General features: G+C 45.8%; 1 protein-coding gene across 2 annotated transcripts; it reads right to left on the reverse strand.

Annotated features, from left to right (window-relative positions):
* Positions 1 to 332: 332 nt before the first annotated feature.
* On the reverse strand, positions 333 to 4,203 carry IRS4 (insulin receptor substrate 4). 2 transcript variants are annotated; one of them, XM_012811372.1, is made up of 2 exons: positions 2,549 to 4,203; positions 333 to 2,515 (listed from the first exon to the last, which is right to left on the reverse strand). In XM_012811372.1, exons 1-2 carry the CDS (start codon positions 4,185 to 4,187, stop codon positions 333 to 335), a joined length of 3,822 nt encoding a protein of 1,273 aa, XP_012666826.1. In that variant the 5' UTR covers positions 4,188 to 4,203. The 2 variants fall into 2 exon arrangements, with proteins under 2 accessions (XP_012666826.1, XP_023374846.1); XM_023519078.1 differs by having other exon boundaries at positions 333 to 4,203.
* Between the last annotated feature and the right edge of the window lie 8,077 nt (positions 4,204 to 12,280).

Here is a 12,280-nt window from a genome sequence, read left to right on the forward strand (position 1 = left end):
CATTATCATTTACTGATGGGGAAGAATGTTAAAAAGCATCCTCATGCTACATGTCCTGTCCTTGAGTTTTAGCTACTCTTAAGAAACAGAGCCAATGTTTAAGCGATAATTGGTTCTGTCTAGATAAAGACATTGATGATTAGATAAAAACTTAATTTTTGCCAAGATCGAAAAGGCATTGTGTGAATAATTAAACCTGAATCCTACCCTCCACGTTAAAGAGCGCCAATTAATGAAATATCCCTAACACTGTCATAGCACACTGATTCATTAAAACGTGACTATTAATTTTAGGGAAATTAATTTTAAATTACTAACCTCTTTTGGGAGAGTCAGAACTTCTTGTCAGGTCTGGCAAAGTCCATTCTCACGTAAATGTCGTCGTCGTCGTCTTGGTCGTTGTCAGAATCTTCTCTCTCTGGGGGTCTTGGCACCCAGCGACGAGGTGGGGGGGGAGGAACGGGAGCGGCGGCGGCAGCAGCGGCGGCGGCGGCAGCAGCAGCAGGGGCAGCGGCAGCGGCAGCACCAGGCCCGCCCGCCGCGTTTTCACCTCCGACAAGGTCTGCAGATGGGTTTTGGGCTCCCAGGTTCGAGACCCGGGCTCTGTCCTGGGCCCCTCTCACTGCTTCGGCATCTGCAGCATTAGCAACAGGTGGAAACCAGCGGGCGGAGGCTGAGTTAAATCCAAAGGCGGCCTCCCAGCCGGCGGCTGCTGAGCCGATGCCCGGGGCCACAGCGAGAGCGGAGGCCACTGCTAAGGCCCGGCCCACGGCTAAGGGCGTTGCTGCCAAACCGGCAGCCACGGCTGAGAAGGCGGAAAGGTCTCCCTCGAGACTGTCAGTTGGAAAAGCAGAGACAGCAGCTCTGGAGGCTGCAAAGAAACTTTGCGAGCGGCTTTGTGGGCGTCTTCTATTTTGCTCTTCGTGCTGCAGCAGCCTAGCTACAGGTGGTGGTTCAGAGCATCGGCTGGGGGAGAGAGAAATGTCCATACAGCACTCAGAAAATGGGTCGACCACATAGATTCGACCTGTTTCAGCATCATAGCGAATGGCACTGTCAGCAAAAGGCACTGCTGGTGTCATTGCTGGGTTGAAAATTACTTCAATGTAGTCACCCTCTTCCTCATTAGCATTGCTACCTGTAGCACTGGGAGGAAGAGGAAGAAGTGGCCACCTAGCACCATCCAGAAATAGGGGGTTGGCACCTGGTATAGCTCTTAAAAGATCTGAGAAGTTGCTTGCTGGATTTGGAAATGGCACTCCAAACTCAACATTCACGTAAGGAGAAAAGGCTGACTGTCTGGGGTTAGCAATTATGCCCCACGAACCTGGCAGTCCTTGAGGAGAGGGAGCTGGCATATCACTATCTCTTTCAGTGAAGTCAATGTTAACATAGTCACTAGAGCTGTCAGCTTCTCTCTGCTCCTGTGTGGGACTTTCTGAGTTTGGGTTGATTTCATTTCCTTTTGTAATAAAAGATAGTAGGTTAGGTCTCTCAGCCTTATCATTTGAGGGCTCATCATCCAAAGGCTTTGAAGGTGACCCCCCATCTCCAGGCTTTGAGAATAACCCCTCAACTGGCTGGTTTGAAGCTGCATGTTCGGGGCCCCAGTTAGAGGCTTCTTTGTCTAGGCCCCTCCCCAGGGACTTTCCAGGTAACATTGGTACATACTCACTGCGGTCGCTCTGTCCCAAAGGGGAGCTCCGAAAAGGATTTGGCAGCGAGAAGTAGGAGCTCCAACTTTTGGAGGAAGAGCCACCCTGAGGGTTCCTGGGGTTTTTTGGAATTGCACCAGCTCCAGGAGCCATAAACATGTAGTCACTGTCACTGTCATTGTCATTGTCCTTTGAATCATCCTCTTTATCAGGATCTGGTGTTTTTGGAGGACTTGGAACAGGTGGTGGGCTCACTCTGGGGAACATCATCATGTACCCCCTTGAATCTTCAAAAGGTGATCGAGAATGACGTTTTGAAGCAGAGACATTTTGAGGAGCCATTGGCATGTAATCACTGGAGCTCGCAAGAGGGGCAGCCACCCCTGGCCTCATTGGCACATATGGGTCATCTTCATCTTCATCAAAAGCTCTGGGTCTGTAGGGACCCCGAGCTGCACCTTCTGGGATCTCTGGATCTTTCATTTCTCTGGCTTCTTTTCGTTCTTTTGCGGCTCTGTCAGCACAAAAATAAAGTCGGAATCTTCCCCCTGACTTCCCTTTCCCCGCAGTTGCTCCAGTTGGAGGGGATGGGGGCGGTGGTGGTGGTGGTGGTGGTATTTGCTGTGGCTTGCTTTGAGAGAATTTGCCAAAGTAAGATCTTTTCTTCAGAGATTTCCCACTTCCTGAGCCCTTGCCCCTTCCAGACTTCTTACCACTACCTGAACCACGGCCATCTCCAGGTCCTTGGCCACGGCCTGAGCCGTGCCCACCTCCAGCTCCCTGGCCACCACCTGAGCCATGACCACCTGCAGCGCCCTGGCCATCTCCTGAGCACTGGTTTCCTCCTGCACCTTGGCCTCCTGAACCCTGGCCACTTGAGCCCTGGTTGCCACTTGAGCCCTGGCCACCGCTGGATCCCTGTCCCCCACCTGAGCATTGGTTTCCTCCGGAGCTCTGGCTGCTGGAGCCTTGGCCGCTTGAGCCCTGGCCACCTCCTGAACCCCGTCCATTGCCTGAGCCCCAATTGTTCATGGGCATGTAGTCACCTCCGCTTTCTTCTTGATTTTCTTTGCCTTGAGGATTCTCCTCCTCTCCAGAGTTACCAGAGCCAGCTGCTTCGGGAGACAGGCAAGCTCTGTCGTTCCGGGCTTCTTCAGGCTGCGGGGCACGTACAGGACTGGGGGTTAAGCGGCGGAAAATGCTGGCCGGCACTGAAACCGCTCTCCTGGACCTTCGCTCTCTGGGCAGGTGCAGTCTTCCTTGCCTGGAGGGGGGCAGAGGCTCGCTGGGTGCTCCAAAGCGCCTGGTGAAGAGCATCTCATCTTCCTCATCACCCTCACTCTCACCTTCACCGAGGGCCCGGAGGTGGCGAAACTGATCAAAGCGGGACCTTCTGAGCCAGCCGCCGGGTTCAAGCGGCAGCAGGCCCAGGTGCCTCCTAGCGGACAGCAGGGTTAACAGGTGGGCGCCGATGTTGATGCTGTAACTGCGGCAGCGGGCTCTGTATTCGTCTGCACACAAGGCTCGCATCTTCTCCAAAAACAGCTCGTGCATGTTTTGGGCCACCACACAGTCATCAACCTGCATCCAGAGCTCTCCTGGACCGATGACGGTGGACCTACCGACTTCCAAGAAGAAATACTGCTCCGAGTGCCCGCAGCGACGGATGCTCAGGAGCTGGACGACCACGCTGGCCACTTCGGTGTTCAGCCTCACAAACACGACCTCTTCGTCGGTAAGACACAGCCGGAACACGCCGCTCAGCTCTTTTTTGTGCCCCAGCCCCCTGGGTTTGACTATTACCTGCCACACATCTTTATAGAAGGGTGGCTCCACCGCCGCTGCGGCCGCCAGCGCGGCCGGCTCTCCGTCCGGCTGTGCGCTGAGCGTGCCGCAGCGGCGGCGTTTGCTCTCGAGGATGAGGCGGCTGAGCAGCAAGTACCAGCTTTCTTGTTCCGACTCGTTCTCGGCCACCATCGCGAAGTACTCGTCCTGGGTGAAAAGGGCAATGAGGTGTCGGTACCTGGCATCTGCTCGCTGGCTCACAGAGAAGCACTGGTAGAGGGTGATTACGCGCCGCGGCGGAATGAGAGCCGGGACCGCGGCGCCCGAGGCGGCCGCTGCAGCTGCAGCGGCGGCGGCGCGGACGCTGTGCCGGAACTTCCTGGCGTTTTCGTAGTATTCCAGCCGGGCCGGGGCGTCGGCGGTCTCGAGTTTAAGCACGAAGTAGCGCCTGTGCCCATGCTTCTGCTTCCTCAGGTAGCCGCGTTTGCAGACTTCGGCCCCGACGGGCAGATCTTCCTCTTCAGACTCGGAGTCTGACCGAGAACCTGTGGCTGGAGAGAGCCACATGGCTCCCGGACAAGACGACCCGGTCCCAATGAGTGCGGTCGCGGTTCCTGGGGAAAGAAGCGGGGTGGTCGTGGTCGGCACTGCTGCTGGAGCTGGAGCTGGAGCTGCTGCTGCTGCTGCTGCTGCTGCACCTCTCAGTCTCCTCGTCGCTTGGTCGCGAGCGAAGGAGCAACTCGCCATGGTGATGCACGGTGGTTTTAAGGTGAGCGAAAGGGAGGGGGGACTCGGGGAAGGGAGGGCCGAGGGAGGCTGTCTCCCCCCCGTCCGCCCGCCCCAGCCCCCTCCCGCCTGAGCTCTCGCCCCCGCCCACTCCACACTGCGCGCGGCAGCGGGCAAAACAACACGTGACCACTGCCTCACGCGGCGGCCGCTGCGGATTCTGCTACCTGCGCAACGGAGGGGCTCGAGGGGCCACCCATAGAGGTGGGCAACGGCTGGGGCGGTGGGCCTGGGAGGCGGAGCCACCCCCAGCTGGGCTGGGACCCTCTCGGTGAATCTCCGGACCTGGGGGCTGCTGGAGGACCCACAGGAGGGGGCGAGGATCTCTGGCCGTAGGATCCTAACAAGAAATCTAAGGCATGAGGAGGGGCGGGACAAGGCCTGGAGGGCTCTGGAGAGACGCTGGACACCAGGGCCAGGCGGGGGCGCCACAGTCAGGCTGGACGGGCTGGAGGGGGCGAGAGGTGGTGGGAGGGGCGGAGCACAAGCGGCATTGGAGGCGCCAGGGAGCGGGGCTGGCATCCTCGCGGGAAGGTTTGTTTGTTTTATTTGGGAAGCGGGAGCCAGGTGAAACTGTTACAAGGCTGTGATTGGTTGGGATTGGAGCCAATGGGAGGGCCCGGCAGGAAGACGGCCCCCGAATTCATTACTTTGGCAGGAGGGAGGGGAGCGAGGGGGCGTGGCTGGGGGCCTGGAGGGGCTTGGCTGCCCCCTTGGTGTGCTCAGGCGGTAAACAACCCTCCAGCAAGTAGTTGTTAATGGAGGTGATAAACTCTTGCAAATCCCAGCGCTTTAGCGACCCGCACAGGCTGGAGCGTCCCCCCTACTCCCTGTCGCTCACTTAAATTTTCTATTCCCGTCAGGGTCTATTGCACTCCCTTCTGCCGCGCACCACGGGCCGATCTTCTTCGGAGAGAAAGCACCCTCAAAAAACGTGTTAACGACCTGGGGCCTTAGACCTACCGCCCACCGCGCTGCAGGCAATCCTGAGCCCGCGCCGCCCCTGACAAAAGCCCGCGACTCCAGTGCACGCAAATAATAGCAATTCCTTAAAAATCAACAGAGTCTCTAACCAGACTGCATTTCTAGCCCACGAGGCACAGGTTCGTTAAAGATTTTGCTTCTGGCTATCTCTGATAAGAAAGCCCAAATTTGGGGGCCTGCACAGTGTACAGCCATGTTGAAAAAAAAATAGGGCTGGATTCTTACTGCAATACACCAGTGTTGAGCTGTCATGATATTTTTCTGTGGAAGATGCTTTGAAAGGTGCCTTTAAAGGAATCCCAGAATATCGAGTTTCTCTTTCTTTGCGTGAGACTGAAAAACTTTAGAAAAATAAAGCTCCAGAGCTTGTATCTAGAACAAAGGACCATGCTGAGTACATACTCCAAAATATATTTAACATCCTCGCGTCAAAAAAAGAAGATCTTTGCTACATTACAGTTTGCAAGTTCTGCATTTCAAAACTACTGCCTCCCTTTTTTTCTGGGAAAACTGCTGGAGTGTAAGTGCAACCTCCTGAAGTGTTTTCTTTCCCTCTCTCCCTCTTTCCCCCCATTGCCTCCTCTTCCCCCTGTGCCTCCTATTCCCCCTGTACCCCCTCTCCCCCCTCTCCCTCCTCTTCCTCCTCTTCCCCCTCTTCCCTCTTTCCCTGTCTCCAGTTTCCCTCTCTCCCCCTCTCCCCTTTCCCTCTCCCCGCTTTCCCTCTCCCTCTTTCTCCCTCTCTCTCTCCCTCTCTCTCCCTCTTGCCTTTCTTCTCTTCCTTCCTCTCTCCCTCTCTCCCCCTTTCTCCCTCTCACACACTCTCCCTTTCTTTCTCCCTCTCTCTCCCCTTCTCTTTCCCTCTCTCTCTCTTCCCCCTCTTCCCCAATCCCCTCCCAGTTTATCTTTGAATAGGATTTCAGATTCTTGAGGGTGGAGATGATCCTGAGGTGTCAACGAAGTGATCACATTTGCAAAGAAGGATTTTGGAGAGGGGAAAGGGAAGACATTTGGTATTTTTCTCAGAGTGAATGGAATTCCAGTTCATTATTGCCTTAGTATTGATACCGCCAATGGTGTTATGTATAAAATTTATCAGTAGACTAGGCAGTGAATATATCATAAAAATAGACCCCATCTTTACCCTTTTAAGAATTTGCTTTTTGTTAGAAACAGAATAAATGTATTTGAATAATTGGCTCCTTTTAATACTCTGGGGGAAAATTGGTTTGGTTGCCTCTAAAATATTAGAAACAGTCATTAACATTCCCTTAGCTGAGAATGGTTTATAAGTCCAGCATTATCCACGTGTGGTTTCTGAAAGGAGATGGAAGCAGAATGAGTATGGATGCTGCAAGAGCCCTGACTCCACTGCTCCCCACTTGTTTCAGCTGTACTTGTTTCAGCTGTGTGGGCACATATGTACAAGATTCACTGCACTTACCACTAAAACGATAATGAATATTCTCATTTGGGATTTTTATGGTAGGCATTATAAAAAACAAGGTTTTGCATTAGATAGATGTGTGAAAACAAAATGCTTGAAATAATAACATGATATTTTAGAATACATTGAAAACATTAAAATGTGTATGAAATGAAATTTACAAAATACTGAAGAGATTTTAAAAATCTGCGAGGCTTAAAAAATATCTCTATAATTTTGCATCCTGTTCTTTTTACTTAGGATTACATGGTAACATTTCCTCACATTATGAATCAGCCTACACATAATTTAAAATGCATAATAATATTCTACACAGCTAATGTATATTAATATACTTAATGAGCCCTATGCTTTGGGGTATTTAGATGGTTTGCAATTCTTTGATATTGTAAATAATGCTGCAATGAATATCTTGTACCCACAGCTTAGCTTTTTATGTTTAAAGTAACTCTTTGGGTAGAAACTGAGAATTGGAATTAATGGGCTAAAAGGTCTAAAGATTTGATACATCATTTTAAAAAAAAATGTATCAGTTTACTCTGTCACCACACCGATTGCCAGCATTGGACATTTCTTAGTTTTGAAAAATCACTGATAAGATGGGTGAAATGGCATTCTGTTCTTTTAATTTGCATTTTGTTTACTAGTGAGAGAAAACATTTCTGTATATTTACTGACAATGTATTATCTTCTGTAAGGTGTCTATGTCTTCTGCCTTATCTATTGGAGTCTCAGTATTTTTTTTTATCATGTGTGATTTGTTCACATAATAAATATGTTAAAACTTTTTCGTATTTGTCACAAGTTTATTTCCCAGTCTATGGATATAAAACATAGCACTCAAACCTAATTCCCTTCTATTTTGAAAGACGTGTCAGTTTGGCACAATTCAGCTTGTCATGCAGTTTAAAAGGGAGCTGTTGATAAGCACAAATGTCACCATGGTCACTTCTAACCTTTTAAAAGATCTCATATATTTAAGATTATACCCTCTTTTAAAGGAAAAACTAAGTTTTTTTTCTTATCAACAAACTAGGTTAAATTTATCTATCACTCTTAAACAAAACTTTATTATTTTTTATTCTAGGGGAAAATACCTATCACTAGCCAATGTGTTAGAAAAGAGTGTGAACATAATTTTTAAACAATTACAGTGAAAGAAAGATTAACAGTGCCAATCATCTTGTACCCAAGGTATATTATTTGGCTCCAGCAAAGTGGAAATAGAGATAGAGTGAGATGTCTCATTTTACTTTGTATGTTTACTATACTGGCAGATACAAATACTTGTGAACAGGAAGACTATCAGACTAGAAGAACATTATCTTCTTCTTCCTATAGGTCAACCAAACCTCCTCAGTTCTAAAGTTGTTTCAGCACTGAAGCTCTCTGGAAGAGATCATTTTTACTGAATTGTACCAGATGCTGCAGCTTGTCTGATATATACCTCAATTTTCTTCTTGGACAACTTAATGATATTGAATGGCCATTTACTAATAGTTTAGGTCAGATCCCCATAGGCACAATAAAACAGACGCCTAGGTGGTGTAGACACAAAGTAGAGACTTTGCATTTAGCCTGAATTCACCAGGTGGTTGCTTTAATGCTCTATACTCATCTTTGGTTATAGATTCCTGTCTCAGAATTTTTTGTTGCTCTTTTTAGGATCAAGTTACCCTAGAAAGCAAAAGTAGCTTTTCATATTCAGTTGTAGCATCTCTAAAGTTTGGACTCTGAACCAAGAAGAAGACACACAAATTTTTAAAACGAGGGATAAGAAATAGTAAAACGTATAATATTTGGTTTGCCAGTTTAGCTGAGAGAAAAAAAAAATGCAAGCGCTGCAGCTGGTGTTTTACATAAGCCAAGGTAAATGAATAAAGTGCCACAGTACCTTTAAAACAGATTCCATCTAATGAAGAAATATACTTTTAATGCAGTTTGCCTTTATAAGGAATTTTATGTGAATCTCATTTTTAAAAAACAATTGTTTGACTGATGGACTAGTCAGTGATAATAAAAACTCACCTGCTTCTGTCTTTACTTACATGATCATCAGTATTCCAAAGTCAACTTGTACTAAAATCAGAATGGATCCTTGAAGTGTGGATTTTCTTAGCTTAAAAACCAAACTGTTGCATCAAATACGAATGACATTATTTGTGAGAGTAAACCCTAATAGGAAAAGTCACTTGAGTAAAAGAATTATTATTCTTACCCAATGTATAAATTATTCTCTGAGTATTAACTCTGTAATTTTTGTGAGCTAACTTCCAATTATGTTGATAACAAAATGTGGTGCTAACCTTGGTTTTAAAAAATGTCAGTGATAATGACTGCTTTCTCTGTGTTTTGACATAAATAAAATCATGTACAAAGAAAGATGCTTTCTGCTGCACTATGCAGGATTAAGTACTGCCCTGTGATTTGTGGCTGCAAGCCACTGTTTGTAGGTGATGGCTTTGCTTCTCTGCTTTTTCACTTCTATGCTACTCAAAACCTCTGCTGGAGAAAACAACCATCAAATGCCTGACTGCTGCACACAGAATAGGTTCTGTTTGCTGCTTTTGTTTTCTAGCAGTCTGCCGCTAAAGTAATTAGAGCAAATTCGTGGTTTAATTAGGCTCCTAAAGCCTCCTTGTTATCTTCAGAGTCAACTGAAAATTAACTTAGTTAAAAATCAAGCATTTCTTCCCATCCTCAACAGATAAAAGTTTCATTTGGAAATGATTTTTAGGAAGTAAGCCAAACATCAGAACAATGAAATCTGGCAGGTTTCAGGTAAATGTCAATGATTTGATGGCATATATAGTCTCTATGCTGATATAAAGGAACAATAGCAAATTTAGCTTAATGCTGTTCCTTGTTAATGTCGTGAAGCAGCATTGTTCTTAGTGTCAAAAGATTATCAATTCACACTACCTTGTCTTCAAAAGTTAGGATCTTTACTTTGTGAATTAAATAGGATCATTACATAGTTAAATTTACTATTTTAAAGGAATTAGTCTTAGAGGCTTGCATTTTCCTTTGGATGTTTAGAAAAGTAGCTATTGTATTTAGGATGATATATATTATTTTTATTGTTGATTCCTTGTTCTCCACTCATTACCTGGTCTTGTGATATCTATCTGTTAGATTAAACCCTTCCTTTTGCTTTCATAGTCACCATCCTGGTCATAATTAACTCTTCCAGGATTGCTGAAGTAGCCTCTTAAACTGGCTTCTGACTTCTTTAGTCTCTTCTTAATATAGCCAACAGATTATTTGCCTTCATATGTCACTTTCAACATACCTTTCCATACTCAAGAATATACAGAGGGTCCCTCCCTCTTTTCCTGCTATATCAGAACTAAGCTCCTAACCATAGTATATAAGTTTTATCCCCCAACTTAAGACCACAACCAATCAGTACCCTTTTCATTCTTTTGCTGCGTAAAACCCATTTTTCTAAATTTACCTCCAATTGTATTATAATACATTCTTGCTATCCACAACTCCACTTAGCTTGGTTCCTATATGCCATTCTGTACATGATTTATCCATTTCCATCTTAGGTGGTTTCCTTTTTCTTCATCAACTGATGCCAATCATTTCTCTCAAGACTAAGATCAAAACTCACTCAGGAAATCTTCCCTTGCTCACAGAGTCCCACGGCTTAATCTTTTTAAGCATTGGATGTAGGTAGAGCTAAGGATTTAGTTGATATCCATTGATACCGTTATATCATTGTTAAATGACAGTCATTTCTTAAATAATAAATACCTTTCTGCAACTTGGTAAGTAGTAACTGATCTAAAACTGTGCACCCTAATTTTTCTTGTCCACCCACTTGTCCTGGATACTCCAGCTCCTCCCTCGAGACCATCTACTTCTCTACTATGTAACTACTGGCATAGCAGGGGGCTTCTGGCCCCCACACTTGAACGTTGACTGGCATACATTCTGATTGGTTGGCTTGTGCCACACGGGTTGTTAAATAGTTAAAATTACCATGCTGGATATAATTAATCCCTGAGTTGAGAACACGGTTCTAGACTATATACTCCTTGAGGGCCAGGATTATGTCAAATTCATGTTTGTATCTCTAATGCTTGCTATAATGTCTGGGGATCACCAATAGGTGTTTGGGGAAGGAAGGAAGGAAGGGAGGCAAGGAGGGATGGAGGGTGAAGGGAGAAGGGTGGGAGCCAGGGAGAAGGGAGGGGAAAGGGAAAGAGGAGAAAAAAAATGTTCAAGACAGGTCTAAAAGGCCACTGCAGATTACCTTCTCCTCCAAATCACATGTAACAGTGCCCAGGCTCTCTATGCATGACTGGTGGCAAGGTTTGGTGACTTCTGTCTGATCTAATTTCTCTTCCACTTCAAAGGAATTATGTTCATTACTTTTTTTTTTTCTATCATAGGTAAACTAATCTTTTTCTCACATGTATTCCTTTAATGTTTTGTGGCTGTTGTCAGAAACCTTAGGAACTATCTGCACCCTTATATATTCCCTTCCCTTCTTGAGTTCCATTTGGTGACAAAGAGAACTTTCAACTCTGGTCATGTAGGGGGATAAATACTGATCATAGAGTGATGGTAATGACAAAGCTCCTTCAAGGAAAAGCACTTGTCAGTTCTTCCCACCATTCCTCCAGTAGAATATAAGTTTCCTTTTTCCCATATATTCTCCATGCATGCTTACCTATTCCCAATGCCTAGGGCAGTGCCTGACACACAGTAGAGATCCTTAATAAATACCTGTTGGATGAGTGAATGAAAATAAAAAAATACATGATTTGGGGTTAAAATAGAGGTACCTGAAAGGTCACAAGTGCTCTTGAAATAGATCCCCTTCAGAATCTCCAGAGAAATCTTCATCTATCTGCTTTAATTAAAGAGGCTCTTTCTCAAGCTTCAGTATTCAAAATATGTCGGTATATTTTATAAGTCTAAGAATCACTTTTAGGCCATGCACAGTGGCTCACTCCTGTAATCCTAGCACTCTGGGAGGCTGAAGTGGGTGGATTTCCTGAGCTCACATGTTCAAGACCAGCCTGAGCAAGAGTGAGACCCTTTTTCTAAAAAAAAAAAAATAGCCTGGTGTTATGGTGGGCACCTGTAGTCCCAACAAGAAGACTGCTTGAGCCTAAGAGACTGAGGTTGCTGTGAGCCATGATGCCACAGTGCTCTACTCAGGGTGACAAAGTAAGACTCTGTCTCAAAAAAAAATCATTTTTGTTTTCCAATTTTTTTTTCTGATTGCATTTAACACTTTTGCCTTCTACTATATTTTCATAGCAAACATACAGACAGAATTTTCACATACTGTATTGTGAATTAAATGGGTTTCTTTTGGCAAATCTATAAATCCAATTCAGCGTTTATTTATAATGTTCCTGTTGGTAAAGTGTGTTCTAACTTTGAAGCAATCATCTTATAAACTGCTTTTGAAATGTAATCATTTTAAGTTTCCAGAGCTTCTGGATTGACTCGGGACTTTATTATCCGAAGATGGTTTATGAATTGTAAGTACTTTTCAGTTATGCTCTGAGTAAATGCTTTATCTTCCGGAGTGTTTTGTAAGCCCTCCTGAGAGCAGGGATTATATCTTTCTTTCTTTCTTTCTTTCTTTCTTTCTTTCTTT

Source organism: Otolemur garnettii, unplaced genomic scaffold (assembly GCF_000181295.1).
Source record: "Otolemur garnettii isolate 467f Iridium unplaced genomic scaffold, OtoGar3 scaffold00155, whole genome shotgun sequence".
Taxonomy (NCBI): Eukaryota; Metazoa; Chordata; class Mammalia; order Primates; family Galagidae; genus Otolemur; species Otolemur garnettii.